At 38.1% G+C, this 17,757-nt stretch overlaps 2 protein-coding genes across 3 annotated transcripts in view; both read right to left on the bottom strand.

The window, feature by feature from the left end:
* The window catches only part of Ltn1 (E3 ubiquitin-protein ligase listerin), a 97,674-nt gene extending 90,404 nt beyond the window's left edge, over window positions 1-7,270 (bottom strand). The window contains exons 1-2 of the mRNA XM_067124480.1: window positions 6,912-7,270; window positions 883-1,074 (exon numbers count right to left, since the gene is read on the bottom strand). Coding sequence (XP_066980581.1) covers window positions 883-1,074; window positions 6,912-6,956 — 237 coding nt within the window. The 5' untranslated portion in view covers window positions 6,957-7,270. The remainder of the gene's footprint in view (window positions 1-882; window positions 1,075-6,911) is intronic.
* A 6,412-nt stretch (window positions 7,271-13,682) lies between these two features.
* LOC136850681 (uncharacterized) overlaps window positions 13,683-17,757 on the bottom strand; it is a 210,535-nt gene continuing 206,460 nt past the window's right edge. Inside the window, exons 11-12 of one of the 2 annotated variants that reach the window (XM_067124478.1) lie at window positions 16,085-16,171; window positions 13,683-15,968 (exon numbers count right to left, since the gene is read on the bottom strand). The gene's annotated coding sequence lies outside the window, so the exon portion shown is untranslated. The remainder of the gene's footprint in view (window positions 15,969-16,084; window positions 16,172-17,757) is intronic. The other variant, XM_067124479.1, reaches the window with a different exon arrangement.

Here is a 17,757-nt window from a genome sequence, read left to right as displayed (position 1 = left end):
TCAAAGCTAACATGAAAAAGAGCTCTTGAAACAAGAAGATTCTGGCAATTTGAGGGAAGCAAATGGAGAAGAATGAGGGTAGGGCCCTACAGAAGAGGAGCAGGGCAAGACAGCATAAGCAAGGAAGCCCAACCATAAGCTACTTATCAGAAGGAGAGTTTCAGCCACAAATTCCAGGGCTCACAGAAGTTCCCAAGATCACCAATGCTGGATTCAGAGGTTTTGTAGAAAACAGTACTAAGCTTTCTAACATGCTTAGAAAGGACAAAAACAGTCCAGAACATGGCCTTGGGATGCAAAAAATACAATTACACATCCAAAAGAGGCATACAATGGGAGCTAGTAAGGCTATGAGAGCTACAGTCAAGTTGTGACTTGGAAGATCAAGGTAGTCCCTAGAATTGCAAGAGCCAATGCTGGTCCCTTCTGAGGAAGCCTGAGGAGGACGTGGGTTGAAGCTATAAAAAAAAAAAAAAAGGGGGCAAATTGATACTGCCTACAGATCTTAACATTTTTTATCACTTATTTTGGTATTGAAAGATTATTTTGCAAAAAAAAAAATGCACTTTTAAATTCTTTCAAAAGATATTTGCAAAATTTCTAGTTACAATACTATGAAGTACAGGGTACGTGAGAACTTTAATAGTAATTCTGAAGATATCATTCATGCATACCCTAGCCTACGGTAGATTGAAGCAGCTTCAGACAGATTATGTTAATCATAACATGAACCTGCAAAAAGCTGTTATTCACTGGAAGGGGATCTGGGACCTAACCCTTATAGCCTAAATAAAAAGAGGTGGAAGTAATTTATAAAGCAAAAATTTGAACAATATTCTAAACTGAATGCATCTTACAAAAAGCAAAACATATTCCCAATACCTTAATTTTTGTGGTAGCATCTTTTTTGGTCATTTTCCTCAGAGTAACCCGAAATTCAGTTGAAATAGCGCTGTCATCCGTAAGTACTCCCTGTGAAGCAGCAGGAACATACCCCAAATCCTGTAAGGCACTGAAGCCGACAAAACCTGTGGCACCACCCAATAACTCTGCTGTTCTCCCACTACTAGAAGGCTGTAAATAAGTATAAAAGAATAAAATAAGTTGATGATAATTGATAACCATATATAACAGAAATGGAATCAACATAAATTCAAAAACACTGAAATACAATGTTGCAACTAAAACTAGATGAATAGAGCACTTTGGCCTTTTGACCAGTCAGCTTTTGAGAAAAGAGAAATTAGGTTTTACAACACAATTATTGTAATCACAATGTGCATAATATTCATTCTTATATTGCGCAAGGAAGCAAAGTACAAAAATGAATGCAAAAATATTAATACATATCAAATATATTGCCACAAATAAGAAATCTGAGTAAACCATTTTACAGGAGCAGGTTTATTCTTTGGTAAGAGTCTCGCAAGAGTCTCGCCTCTTTTACACTTTTCAACATATAAAGCACTGAAATGCAAATTTAAAAATAAAGAAATTTATGAACTTTGGAACTGGGCTGTATGACTGATATCAAGGTGAAAATACTAAGGATAATTAGGAAACTCCCAGTTGAAATAAAACTCATAAAGACAGAAAAAACAGAGAAGCTTAAAACAGTAATCTTCACCTTAATTTTACTAAGGCTACCAAGAAGAGGGTCTTTTTAGTAAGATTTCTAAAGGACGTGGAGCTAAGGCGTCCAAAATGAGGACCTGAGAGCCATTTTAGGACAACATCTAAATTCCACGATATTAGCTCTGTATTCCTCTGCTTACAAGTGTCAAATGACTTAATAAGATCTGAGAGGTCCTGATTTGTGAATAGGTCCAGGCCACTATGCCGAAAAACAGAGCTGAGCATGGTGCTGTAGCCATTAATAGTTGAAGAGGACAAGCCTCTCGAGGTCCTCAGAAATAACAGAAAATCCATGATTTGTTACAGTTGCCTGAGAAGATGAAATGCCATTTCTTCTGCTCCATGTGCAGAAGATAGACCACCTGTTCTGGTAAACGTTACTGGATGACTGATGTCTACATTTCACAGTAGCTGTTGCAGCCACTTTTGAAAATCCTCTAACTCTGAGGAGTTTCTTGACAGTCTGTAACCTGTCAGAGCTAGAGTGGACAACCCTCGATGAAACCATCTGAAGTAGGGTTGTCTGACAAGATTGTGCTTTTGTGGTAGAAGCCTTGGGAAGTCTACCAGAAGCTCCAGGAACCACTCGCTTACAGGCCAAAATATGGCTAATAACGTCAATGACACATTCTGGTGGGACTGGAGCTTGTTCAGGACTTCTCTTATCATGCCAAATGGAGGGAAGGGATACAGGTCTTTGTTCAACTAGTCCTGCAGCATGGCATCCGTTGCCCATGCTAAGGGATCTGGAACTGGCGAACAAAACAAAGGGAGACGATGGTTCCTGGAAGTCATGAAGAGGTCCAGCATAAGTCTTCCCTACAGTTTCCATAGGTCTAGACAGTCTAGTGGATCTAAAGTCCACTCTGTGAGGATGACCTGATTGTGTCTGCTCAGCTGGTCTGCTAAGACAATCAGTTTGCCTTGGACAAATCTGGTCATGATTCTTGTCAGATTCCGGTTTGTCCACAGGAGAAGATCCCTCACTGCTTCGCAGAGGGAGAAAGAATATGTTCCCCCTTTCTTGCTGATATAAGATAGGGCTGTGGTATTGTCCGAGTGGACCGCCACCATCTTGCCGAACACCTCTGAAGCAAAGGATTGCAACCCCAAGTGAATCACCTTTAATTCTTTCACATATATGTGCTATTTTTTATGCTCTGGTGACCATGTTCCAGAGACTTCCCTGTCTCCCAGAAGAACTCCTCAGCCTATGTCTGACGCGTCTGCATAAAAGTTTAGGTCGGGGTTCTGAGTGAGAAGGGGCATCCCTTTCAGCAACTTGTCTTTGGAACTCTAGCAAAGCAGGTGCCTCTTGACCTCCTGGGTCACAGAAAAAACAAAAGTGTCTGGGTGACTTTTCCTGTCCCAGCTGGCTCTGAGGAAGAATTATAGAACTCTCATATGAAGCCTCCCCAGGGAAACAAACTGCTCTATGGATGCCAGAGTCCCGAGAAGACTCATCCATTTGTTGACTGAGCAGGTCTGAAGGGAGAGGAACTCGTCTACCATTTATAGACAGGATTCCATTCTCTTGGGGGACGGAAAAGCCCGAAAAATCTGCGAGTTCAACATCATCCTCAAATATACTATCTCCTGCGACGGAACCAGCTGGGACCTCTGAAGATTGATTAATAAGCCTAGAACCTGGGCTAGAAGAAGGGTCTTTCAAAGGTTCTCCATGCATTGTTCCTTTGTTGGGGAGTGAAGGAGCCAATCATCCAAGTAGAGTGAGATGTTGATGCCCATGAGATGAAGCCACCCTGCAAGAGGGGCAAGAATGTGAGTGAATACTTGAGGACCGGTCTCCACCCTCCTGAAGACTTGGGGACTACAAAGAGATGAGTGTAGAACCCCTCTGAGCTCACATCTTTGACTACCTCTACTGCCCTCTTTCTGAAGAGGGAGGAAACTTCCTCCAAGAGGGCTATAAACCTCTCTGAGCCTACAGAGTTGGTAGTAAAGACAATGGACTTCTTGACTAATAGAGGTTTTTTCCCAAACAGAATAGAGTAGCCCTCCCTTAGGACTTTCACAATTCACTTCTCTGCTCCTTTCCCACTCCACCTCTCCCAAAACAGAAGGAGCCTGGCACCTACTGGGGCACAGAGGACTTTGTCTTCACTTCCTTGAGGAAGACCTAGTTGAGGACTTCTTAATGGATCGAGACAAAAAACAGACATTGGTTTGAGGTCTAGATTGAGACTTTTGTTGACCTCCACGAAAGCGATAAGGCTGCAGAGGGGAGGCTGACCTGGTACTGAAAGAGGGAAGATCCATTTGGGCGCCCTGAAGACTGCGACAAAAGGTCCTGAGTCAGCTTCTTTTGCAAGGTCGACGCAGTCTCATTAACCATCAATTGCAGGAACAAATAATCGCAAACGTGAGGGGAGAAAAGGATCGCAGACTTCTGAGCTGTAGTAGCTCCCTTGGTGGTGTATGAACACGACAGTTCCCTCTTCTTCAAAACACCCACTGTAAAAAGAGAGGCTAACTCTCAAGACCCGTCTCTGATGCCTTTATCAGCACAAGAAGGACCACAAGAAAATCCAAGTCGAAGTCTGCAGGGAAAGAAAAGCAGTCCTGTATCTTCCATGCAAGAGAGCCCACCAACCAATCCAAAAAACTAACTGCTTCAAAAACTATGAGCGGATTCCTAAGCAAATGATCAATTTCCGCTGCGGAAAACATTACTTTGGTCGCTGAAAAGGCCGACCTCCGTGAGAAATCAGTGAGCCCGGGGTAGTATCCCTGGGAGGAGGCAGTGGCACCCAAAGAAGGAGCTTCTCTGGTGGCATAAGAAGAATGTCTTCTGTGTGACAGCCAGGAAGAGGGGTAACTGAAGGAGGCCTTCCCTTGCTCCCTCTTGACTGAGAGCCAATTCTCTATTTTGCTCAGCGCCATCCTTGTCGAAGTAGACAGCACCATTTTGGGCAACCTGGAAGACTCCACAGGTCCACTGCTCATCTGGGGCGTGGAAGAAGGTGAGGATGGAGCCGCTGGCAAGAGAAAAGCAGGACAACTACGAAGCAGGAAATGCAGGAGAGGGATCTTCGTCCAAATCCTTATTCAACTCCTCCTCAACAGACGACACTGGTGATAAGGATAATTCTGTAACAGACTTAGCGGCAGAGGGAGTCTTCTTCAAAAAAACCTAGGATGTCATCCAGTCACTGCTGGATAAGAGCCAAAGACTGATCCACAGCTGAAGGAGCAAGAGCCTAATGCAAGAAAGCTGGTGCTGCAAAAGCTGGAGCTGGTGTCGAGCGCTTAGAAGAGGAGACAGGGCAATCGGGAGCTACTAGGCACTGCTGGGCCCTCAGGAGCTACTGGGTGCTTGAGAGCCACTCAGCTTCTCCCAAGTTCAGGGGTGTGCCAGGGATCTTTGCCTAGGAGAATTGGCAGGAAGGGCAGCCAGCTCCTCCACCAACACTTCAATAGCACTATCAGCACTCACTTTACTCACCTGGTCCATAAAGGCACGAACTGAAGTCCCTGATTGGGCCATAGGTTCCATGATCAACTCAAACTTCCAACTGAATCTTGACTCAAGGTTGGCAATGGCACTGGGGTCAGAAGAGAGGGAGCCAGGTAAAGGATCAGGTGGTAAAGCTCAAGAACTGGGAACAGGGGACATTAAAGGAACAGATACAAGAGGAATATCAATGCTACTATTAGACCTAGCAGATTCCTGACTAACTGTAGTCTTATTATCATCCTAACTGTTGCTTTTCCCATTTTTCTGTGTACTGAATCTGACCTTTATTTCTTCCGCATAAATGATTAATTTGAATAGATGAGAATTTATGACTTTCCATTGTTTTGGAAATCCCTAAGTCTACTCATTCAGCACAATGTTACCCTTTTCGTTAACCACTTCACTTATGATAAGTACTAAATGTCGTCACGAAGAAAGAACAGATTTTGTCCATGAAACGACCAATAGCCTCATGTAAGGCGGAGAACAATGGTACGTGAATCTACTCAACTCGCTTTTGTGAAAGTCAATCAAAATCATATTCTGAAACAAAGCAACCAATCAGCCATTTTTTGCTGCAACGAAAAAACGATTGATTGTCAGCAGAAAAACTGACAGGCAGCATACAGTACAATATTGAGTCGTAACTCTTAAGACATGGACAAAGAACAAGTAAAAATATTAGATAAATTTACCGAAACTGTAAAAAGTCTTAATTTGAAAAAACAAGTCTACTCATTCAATGATGAAAGAAGCAATTCAAAATCACTGAAAAAGCCTTTGCTTTGGTTTTCTAAGAAAACCTATTCAACAATGATGTCAAAACTATGAAAACTTTGGTTTTCTAAGAAAACCTACTAAATTGCCGAACACTAACAAAAGGAAAACATACTTCATCAATTTGTCTCAAACCAACAACCAGTAAAGCAAACGAATTCCAAAATTAGCTGAGAGCTCACAACCTTTGTCATAAGCCAGCAGAAACAAACTGAGGCTCTTTGCCAAGTTGTTCCTCTCTTCCCTGAAAGTGAGCAGGGTTAACTACCTACACCCGGGGGGGTACCCATACATTAAAAAGTTATTGCACTTGCCGGACAGGATATGAACCGTTCCAAACAGACATACCTATGCTCTGTCTTGTGAAAATTGCATATGGAAACCCCTTGCTGGATGGACTTCAGGGATTAATTACATTCGTGTGACAAAAATTGAAGATAAATCCATAATTAGCAACCATAAAACTGTAGAACAAGTAAAGTTAAAAGGAAATTGCCGCCAAGGAGTTACTACTTAGATCTACCCAAAGGACACTCTGGCTAGATCGGGGCAGGGCAACACAGGATAGGATAGGTTAAGGTTAATTTGTGTTAGGATACATCCTTATTGAAATTTGTCTTTAATCTATTTTTAATCAGTACAGACTTGTGGAGCCATGGCTGAACTTTGCGTTCAATGAAAGCAAAGTAAAAATAATTTAAAAACTTAATCCACCGATACTTTTATTATTTAGGCTTAGGCTATATCCTTAGACTTCAGCAGAGAAGTAGATTACTTTACAATGCTTGGGGAAACTCGTTCAAGTATGCACTGTCGTAATTGCACGCAATTACACCACATTTTAATAACGGTATAGGTTACCAAGTTACTTCACCCTACGTTATACCGTATCCTGAGTTCGTCCAGCCTATGCGTATGCCTTCTTAGGTCAACGTAGGCTGGGATAGTAAACTGTTAGCCTAGCTTTGACGTATTGTGCCACTACGACACAATTTCTATGAATCCATGTCACATCACGTACCTTTTTGTTGCCTTTCGTCCGTTGTCCACATTTGTCTTTCCCCATAATTAATTTTCATATGTTTACGAATATTCGAGATAACAATTGCACCACAGTCAACATACATATGCTTGCGCGTCAAGGTATCGTTCGTGTACACTAACGTTCACATTGGTTACTTTCTTTACATCATATTCCTTAAAATTCGTAACATGTACTTGTCACTCGTTCTCTAAAATTTTAATGCAAAAGTTGTTAATTTTTACATATTCTTTAAAAGATATATACGAATTTCTTGAAATGCCTTGAAATCCTGAATTTTCAAGTAAATTTGGTGCTATGCGCGGTAACTAAAATTCTGACGAGCAATTGAATAAACGTCACAGATAGAGCAATCACATTCATAGATATACAAAGATGATGTGATGGACTCAGCCGTCCATAAGCAGGTAAAGTTTGCAAATTATCAGTTCAATATAGCAGATATTACATAAGGTGATAAAAGAGTAATCTAATCTCACGTACTTGAAGATAAAAACAAATCATTAAAATTATAATTAAAAATAACATCTATCTGCGGACCCACCATAAACAAAGGAAAGAATGTTATATAATATATGATAGGTTTGATCTCAAACAAATCAGTTTAAATATGTGTTTTCACCGAATAAAAACAAATACTGCGATAAAATAAAAAGTGGCAAAACAGACTGAGAATTTGCAGTCTGCTTCGTGCAACCCATGGAAGTAATAAAATAGAACTAGAAATTAGAAGCCTCTCCCCCTCGCCCAAAAAAGTTACAGTATGTAAACGAAGACATTTTTAAAGCTCCAGGATATACTGCCTGCTTTGTAATGAGATTAGGAAAAAAGCTCATCATCCATTATGACAAGACGTGAAAAATAAACTGTTTGATCTTCTGGATTTAATAACTACAGACCAGCTGGAGAATAAGTCCTATGAAGATCAACCGAGGAAAAGAATACCTGGTAGAATTAAATCAAAATTCGAGTGAAAGAAAATGAAGAAAACTTAGTTAGAAAATAAAAAGAAAGTTATGATCGAGACACAGTGAGGGTAGAAAAAATGGAGGAAACGACAACCTCATCTAATAAAAACTACAAAAAACTGACATTATTGTTAGATATGGGATACACAAGAACTTGGAAATCTGAAAAGATATGCTAAGATTATACTAGATGCCTATCATGTGATGTAGAAGATTAAAAATACCCTACTGTAGTGCCCAACTTACGATGAACTGAGAAGCAGATTCTGTTGTTCAACGGCCTCACCACGAAGACAATGGCTTGCCGTATATGACGTCTTTCTCATTTCAAGACTCATCAAAGGGAAAACTGAAGAGCGGAAAATGATCAGTAAAAGAATTTTCAGACTACATAAAATCAAAAGTGAAACATATATTAACATTAGTACTGTAAACATGCAAGGGAATTGCACGAGGTACGAGCCCCTTAAAGGATTGCCTATAGGCCTACTCTTTTACCAGCTGAATCGATCAACCGTCGACGGGATGGTTCCTGACATAGTCCGGGGCGAATTCCGGGTTTCTGATTCCTAGTTGTTCAGTCCACAAAACCAGTCTGTGGGCAAATTAGCTAATTGCTGGTAGATGCATTTTCTTTCCTTATTTTTGACAAGTGTTTCAACTGCAAATTACTAACTTATTGTCGACAATATACTGCATAATTTGCGAGGTTTCTGTTTACCTATTCGGCGACCCGCTTTTTAAAATGTATTTATTTATTTATTTATTCATTTATTTATCTATCTATTTATTTATTGCATGAGATTAAAGGACCCTTGTTACCTTGCATACAGAGAACAGAAACCTCATCCACGTATTTTCCTCTTAAGTGTGCTTTTATATCGGCATAATTTGCTTTATCTTTTTTACTCATCGTCTTCATTGTTAGCTGACTGTCCTTGTTTCATTGCCTCCACTTTGGAACCTACTCATTTTACCTCTTCATTATCTCTTTTGATTTTCCTCTCCAGATTTTTTCCAAAGATTTTTCCTACCCCATTCGTTCTAAACATTCCCCTACTGTTTTTAAAATCTTCTTTACTTTTTATGCAATGACAGACGTGTCATTTCTTTCCTTTTTTTTGGATGAATTATGTTTCCTTCTATTTTCGACAGAACTTAAGTCAGACTTTCTTGTAGTTCTTTACTCTCAATCTTGACGATATATATATATATATATATATATATATATATATATATATATATATATATATATATATATATATATATATATATATATATATATATATATAAATTAGACTGTTTACCACTGGTTTTACTTCCTCACCTGTTATATTTCCAAGTTTCCGTTTTCATATTTGCCACTTTCCGTTACTCTCGAAAAACAATTTTCTGATTTCTTCAGCAATGATTTCTTCTTTGTTCTGAGAAATTTCTGGTCTAGATGGACTTCTTTATCTCTTCTATTATTTCTCAGTTTTCACCTTTGACAAGTGTACTCTTGCAAGGTTTTTTCCTATCCTTAGTCAGCTAAGAATTGTGTGCTAGGAGGAACTGGCTATCCTTTAGTGTATTTATAGCCAAATAATCCTCCCTCTGAATCACGTTGTATTGAAGGCGATGATGACGATGATACACACACACACACACACACACACACACACACACACACACACACACACACACACATATATATATATATATATATATATATATATATATATATATATATATATATATATATATATATATATATATATATATATTGCTTGCTGAGAACCAGAAGAAGCTGCTCGTCTAGTACCATCCCATTATAAGGAGAAAAAGTCGCTTGGGGTGTATAATATCCATAATATAAGTGTGAATGCACGCATGCATGTTAATTTAACTGGCGTTTAAAAGCAAAATAATTAACTACAGCTCTCGGGCAGGACTGACTTTTCATTACAAAGACTCACATGCAGAGAAGGCACAGTGTAAAGCCTTCACCTCACCATCTCAGTTTATTACCCCACATGTGCTGGTTAGTATCGGATTAGACCATTTAAAACATCTGGGTCATCCTTGAAATATGCCCTCGGATCCTTGTAGGTACGGATATTATAATTATTCATCTGGGATACTTAGGGTATTTGCATTGTTTCATAAGAAATTGGAGCCAGGTGATCCAAGACTTTTGATGTGCATACGGAATCACTCATTGCCGATGTAGCAATTGCGGAAGCAGTAAGGACAGGCACGGTTGCCAAAGGAGTATATATATATATATATATATATATATATATATATATATATATATATATATATATATATATATATATATATATATAGGATAAAAACAGAAGACAGTGTGGATGGGATAACTATGCCGACGTTACACAGTTAGATAGCCAAGGAAGAAAAACCGTGAGAAACGTTGGATATCCGTAGAGAACCTTTGTAAAGCCTTGGCCTACTAGAACGCCGTCGAGCCCTTGCGGTTTTGAGCAAGTACAAAACTTCCGTGGAAAAGCCATAGTGTTTCAATCCTGGGTCATCCGAGGTGGAATTGTAGAGGACCTGAACATAACCACATTCATCCCTAGTAATACAGGGAGGGCATTAGGGAACATCCTGGAACATCCGTGGATAGTCAGTCTGTTCTTTGAACAGGAATGACTCCTCTATACAATCTATTTTATCAAAAGCAGTTGATTTTTGCATTATATACTGTATATGTATACGCTATGGTGGCAAACAGTAGAAACGAACATACAGGAATATGAAACAACAAGCTGATATTCATACACTTCTCATAAATTTCTATATTAAAACTACACTCAGTACTGTGTCCCTACATATTATCAGCGTACACAAATCTTTTTAGAACATTTCCACTTGATAGCATAATTGTTTTAGCTAACAAGAGCAAAACTACTGTGTTGTTATCTGCATATTTTATGCATTCTTATTTTGTTTATTTCCCTTTTCTAATACACTTCTAGTTTTGCCGATTTAGAATTTGTCACATAACATACATGGGGTTTGTTATAGCAGACACAGCTTCAGGTATTGTCAATAGAGTTTTTTTTATAAATGCCGTTTTCATTATTATTTCATTATTACGTAAATGCTTCGTTAGCACTGAAATCTTTAAGTAAAAGGAGAATACCTTTAATTTTTAACATTTTTCTGTCTGTATCAGTATTTTGATAAACTGGTATATGAAGCATGGCATTGTTAGTGCGTACTTCAAATTTGAAATATCACGACAGTTTATAAAAATACTGATACAGTCCAGAAAAATGTTAATAAAGCCCAGACAAGGAAAATGGTTAAATTTATAAAATTCTATGTCAGGGAGCTAATAACACGAGAAACCACTGACTTCAAGCTGGAAAGAACAACCCATGGATTCGCTGATGATAGGACGTGAAAGTAGCCGCTAGGAATTATAAAGAACTATGCAATCTGATGACTTACATTACCTAAGGATTGCCACAGAAACATTTGGGTATCAGTACATCTGTAAACTGTTTTTTTTTTTTTTTTTTATCAAGGTGAGCCTAGAAATGATGACAGTCTCATCCTTAATGGAGGACAAATTTTTACTTTTCTCTTACTTCAAGATTATTTTCAGAAGATATGCAAATCACCAGGCGCCAACGGAACGCACAGAACTTTGTTGATTGATCAACCCTGAATCAAGCGGATATTGAGGAAATAGTATCTCACAGTTTGAGGAAGCTGTACCACAATTTGCCTCATCAGACCTATCAATCTTCCAAGCAGAAGAAACACCTAGAACCAACTTACTCTTCATTCAAATAATTCCTTGGCTTATTACAAATGATGATTTATTAACTATATATGGACGACATAATCTTAGTAGTATAGTAAATCAAGTACCCCAGCTGAATAGCTATTAGGAACTGTCATGTGTAATAGAGGCACAAAGAAGTTGACAAGCAGCATTCTCACTATTTGGTATCTTTTTCATACATCAACGCCAGCCAGTTATCACGATTGACCTGTCTGTGTTCGACTAAAATGTTACACACGGTTGCCCGAAATAATGACTGGATATATTCCTAAGCCTCTTTCACAAACTTTTACAGTTCAAAAAGAGAAGATTTAGCACACTTGACTTCCGAGTTCTGGAAAGTTCCAGATTCTCAGTCAGCTGTAGATGAAATTCACCCGAAGGAAGTGTAATGACCATTCAGATAGACACGTTCGTAAAGCCAGAAATTTAATAAAAGTAAAATAAAGGGATACCATGACAATTTATAATGGCAGTCTAATCCACAAAAGTCCTCCTGAAACTTAAGAAAATATATTATACATACACTGTTGGTTATTATTGCTATTGCATTTAAACTAATTACATTCATCAAACAAAATATAATACATTTATTTGTTCATTTTCTCAACCGAGATAATCCAGAAGTCCTTGGGTTCATTGTCTGGTTTTAATTTAGAGAACCACTTTATGGCATTACTGAGTTTTGGTCACCAAGAAATTCCATTATCCATGAGGATTTCTTGATACTGAAGAATGATAGCTGATACTCGTGAACACTTACACCTCAGTTCGAGGTTTCATTAATTGGTGAGGAATTCCAAGAACAAGGAACGAATTTATTTGTACATTTAAATACAGTTCTATGTTTCATGCTTTCAGTTAGTGCTCCTATATAACAAATATATAATCTGTTATGGGAAAAAAGTAACTCATACTTGGGCTTCTAATCAGTAGAAACTTTCTCATGGTTCTCATGTTTATGCAAAACTTATTGCAAGACTTTTCTGTAATAAATAACCTTTTAATTCGTTCCAGCTAGCTGCATACATACATGCGTTATTATTAAGAGTATGACTTTTGTGCAATATGAGTTACAAATATCACGAAAGGTACCCACTTTAGCCTTAAAACCCAAATATTATACAAATGAGGCAACTCCGTTTGGAATGTCCTGTGACGCACTAATAGTTCACACTAGGGTACTATAGTTGAAAAACACTGAATTGCAGTTCACACTAAAGCATGGACACTTTTTTTTTTTTATTTAAGCTGGGCCTATTTTGAAGGAAAACTTCCAGTTCCTCATAGACTTCTGTGTTTGATCTGGAGGAAAACCTCCTATGTATGTATGTATGTATGTATGTATGTATGTATGTATGTATGTATGTATGTATGTATGTGTATGTATGTATGTATGTATATATATATATATATATATATATATATATATATATATATATATATATATATATATATATATATATATATTGAGTGTGTGTGCCAACATTAAGCGGCCTCCCTTTCAGGGTTGGCTAGCAAGGAAATAAAAGACAATGATCACCGACACATTTACACTTATACCGTTGAATCGCGGTGGAATCGTGAATGAACTCCTTGTGCAGAAAAATTCCACAGCACTAGTAGCTTCATGCACTTACGTAAAAGGCTCACCAGCAGCGCGCTGAAATCTCTGCACACGCACTACACCATCCGCTCTTAACTTGCTTGCACTCTCTCACTTCATGGATATCGAGGGCTTTACTTTCTATGGCCTCTTTCATGCCATCTATCCATCCCTTTCTGGATCCTCTTCTTATCTTTCCTCCCAGCAGTTCCAAACTGTATACTTTTTTAATCAAACTATCACCTTCCATTCTTTCCACATGACTAACCATCTAAAAACTATTGATTTAATCTTTTCCCCCACACTTACCCTCTCAGTCTGTCCTACACCACATATATTAGGTATATATTTCATCTCCAGAGAGTCCGTCTTCGTTCTTTCTTTTGCATTCAACATGTGCGCTTCACTTCCATACAGGAGAGTTGGTTCAACAATCCCTGCAAGCATTCCAGCTTTCGCTTCCATAGATTCTCCAAGTTTCCTCCAAATCTTCTGTACACATTCTGCTACCTTTCTTGCTTCACCAACTCTGTGGACCACCTCTTCCCTTGTCCTACCATCACCCAAAATCCTTACTGAGAAATAATTATAAGCATCTACTACTTCCATTCTCTTATTATCCATATTAACATTCCCTGCTTGGTTCCCAATTTTACCATTAAAAATTTACTCTTGCTGGCATTTACTTTCATTTTCCTCATTTTGAAAACACTTCCTGCAGTTCCTCTTCACTGGCCCCAGTCAGTACCGTACTGTTCTGCAAACATCAGTCATTCCACTCTTTCCACAACCATCTTCTTATTCTACAGCTGCTGTCCTTTATCTGACTTCCACATGACTTCATCCATATGGCTATTAAACAGCCAAGAAGAAATAATTCACCCTTGTCTCAGGTCCATTCTTACACCAAACTAGTCATTCAAACCTAAAAACATTAACATATGCTTCATTTCCATCATATAAACTTTTGAACTCTCTCTAGAATTTACTCTCAGCAACTTCCCTCGATGCCTCTCCGTCACTTCTATCATAAGCTTGTTATCTGTTCGTGTATGACACATGCAGCTTTTCCATCTACTTCCAAATTTCTCAAACAACGTTTTCATAACAAACACTGTATCCATGTGCTCTCTTCCCTTTCTAAACCCCCAATAAGACCTGTCATTTACCTTCTCAATCAAAATCCTACCAAACACTTTCCTTAGTATACTTAGCAAAGTTATGTCCATAAAATTCTTTGTCTCAGCTCTTCATTTGGAACTTTTCCCTTATTCAGACGCACCATCTACCACAAGCCTTTTACACTTACTGTATGTAGCTCCAGGAAAAAAGCAAAGCAATAGTCATTTCTACATTCCTACTTTAACTGCTCATTTGTGTATGACACACTGTGCAAAAAACCTTCACAACATTAGCCACTATTAAATCTATACAAACTGTGCTATTCACATCTGTCTTATATGTAATCTTACTCTTCCCGAATATTAAAGCTCTTCCTTTCCAGTATTTGCAAAGCATCTACCCAGTATTTTCTAGATATTCTTCTCCTCCTACCTTCTATCATTTCCAGAGTATGCATTCTCGTCACCAAACTATCGTCCTCCATTCTTCCTACATGACCAAACCATCTGAAACCACTGCGACCCATCTTTTCACTTACAAGAACCTTTATACAAGTTCAGAGTTCTTATCTTCCCAATCCTTCTTATGACGCATATACAACATGAACAATTCATCTCAACAGCTTCAGTCTTTTTCTTTCATTTACATTTAATATCTACACTTATCTTCAGCAACGAAGACATAGTTCAACAATCCCTTCTAACATTCCTACCTATGCTTCAAGTCACTTCCTGATCTTCTGTACGTTTTCTGTGCTGTCTTCCTTGCTTCTATTTTGTGAGTCCCCTCTTCTCTCGTCTTACCATCATCCACTATATGGCATTAAGTATCAGAATATTTATATGAATCAACTGCTTCCATTCTCCCACCATGGGGCTTAACTTTCACAACTCCAGCTTACAGTTTCCTAGTTTCCTCTTACTCTTATAATCTTTCTCAGCTTTCTCCTCTAGGAAACGCTTTCAAATTCTCACTAGTTTCTGAAGTTGCTCTTTAATATTCCTAATCTACGTGTCATCTGCGTAATCTTAGCTCTCAACAGTGCGGTAATGATAATAGATAATTACAAGCTCAAGATTATAAACTAAGAAAATGGGTAAAAGGTAAGAAGATCCTTATTTAGCCCCAAAAGCTTTCCTGTTATTGCTCGTCTTACCAGATGTTGAGTCTGAGTGACCTTCTTAGTTAAGCAACTACAAATGGCCTTCAGTAATTAATGGCTTGGCGGTGGCCTGTCTGGAATCCAATACCGCAGAGGCATTTGTAACAACAATAAACAGAATTATACATTAGTGTTCACTAATTCTAGTTAAAATTGAACCTTACTCATTGCCACATCTATCTTCATCCTTTCTGTAGTAGAGAAAGGTTTAGTGCATCAGAATCAGCCAGGAATCTTCAGTGATGGTACACATAAATGCCGTGAGCATTCATACGTATAAGCCTAAAACAGCCAAGGGTCGTTATCCATTTTTCCCTCCATTTGCCAGAATCAGAGATCATCGCTGAGCTAAGGTGCGGTTCTTTCACAAATGTACCTGTTAGTGAGGAGAAAGTTGAGAAAAGAGGTGTTTGATTTCGGTCAAAATGAAACTCACTCGCTCCAGTTATTATAATGTTCACTGTTACCAGAGAGGTCGATTAATATACTTACTTTATCTTATCAGAGCAAGGTCTGCTCCTCCACATGCCACTGGAAATGCAAACGCAATCTCCGGTGCTTGGTTCACCAGTGGCCCAGCTGAAAAAAACAGAAATAATGAAGGAATAGGGTACATTAGGTAATTCGTATTTACTTTATCATAAATATAATAATGAACAGTATATAGAGAGACATGAAGATGTAAGTCATAGAGGATTAAACCTTTAGGTCTCTTTCCTCTGAATGGCTTTTCCAAACACTCAGTCCTCTGTACCTTTCTTTCCCCAGTCTCAAGTCGGTTCTCTCAATTCGAACTTATTCTCAACTTTCACTGTGGCTGCTTTTCCTAATTTTAAGAACTTTTCTGGATGAAGAACCTAAAGTCTTTATTCTTCAATGCAATAGTTCACTCTACTTCAGTGTTATATCTTCAGTTTAATCCTTAATTTTTTACTGGGCATCATAAAATCTAAGCTCCCCTACCCTATGATATTCAGATTACTTCAAACTTTACCTTCTAAAGAGCCTATAACTTGAGCTCATTGATTTCATAATTAATAAAGGGGTTAAAATATTTCGATGTGTTTATAAAGAGGTCATAATTCATTAAAGAAGTGATGGCCTCTGTCGGCTGGACGGAGTCTGGAGGTCCACATCAGGTCTCTTTACCCCTAACTATAAATCTAACTGTACTGAAGAAGAGTCGTTTAGTTTACCCCCATCCCCATCCACACCTTATAAATATTTGCAATACTTAAAATACAAAATCCTTAATTTTGAAAAATTTGTTATTTCATTTTACATGGCATACCCGATAGCTGAAGGCAGTCTTTCATCAAGCAGAAGACAATTTTAAAAATCCGTATTACCTAAGAATATATATATATATATATATATATATATATATATATATATATATATAGAAATATCAACACACAATCATATGGAACAGAAATAAATTATGACTATATATATATATATGGGGAAAGCGCGGCGTTATATATATATTATATATCTAATATGGAATATATATATAGCCACACATCAAGTACTCGGTGTTGCGAAGGGAAATGATTGTGTCGATTCCCGTTTCCATTTGATCCATTGACAGGGCGCTAAGGCCATCAAGTCTAAAAGAAGCCGGAACCTAACTCTACAGAATTGCACAGAAACCGGAAGGTCAATGCGATTAAATCACCATTTCTAAGGAGATAAAGGGATATACTTGATAAAAATCATCAAAATATCACTGGAACAGAGATAAATTTTGTATATGTCGAACCCAGGTCTCTCAGGTATTTTGTGGAACAGAAATAAATTTCTGACTCACGTCGGGATCAACCCAGGTCTCAGGTGGAAAGCAAAACAAATGTATGTATGATTTACATCCATATATTCGAATGAAATGTTATATTGGGTCATGAGTCAGTATGTATAGTTATATATTCTCAGGTTCCAGCTTCTTTAGACTTGTATGGCCCAGTGGATATACGCCCTTATTCCATGAGAGATATCCCGACGAGTCAGAAATTATATCTGTTCCACATGATTGTGTGTTGATGATTTCTATCTTATTCACAGAAGTATATTCGAATGAAATGTTGTCTATTGGGTCATTTTAGTCAGTTGGGAAAATCACTGGTATGCAAGAAATTTTGGGTGCAGTTAGGTTAAAACATTGGATA

This window comes from Macrobrachium rosenbergii, chromosome 22, assembly GCF_040412425.1.
Source record: "Macrobrachium rosenbergii isolate ZJJX-2024 chromosome 22, ASM4041242v1, whole genome shotgun sequence".
Taxonomy (NCBI): Eukaryota; Metazoa; Arthropoda; class Malacostraca; order Decapoda; family Palaemonidae; genus Macrobrachium; species Macrobrachium rosenbergii.
Note: the sequence above shows the minus strand (reverse complement) of the source record. Positions and strands in the feature narration are given on the sequence as shown.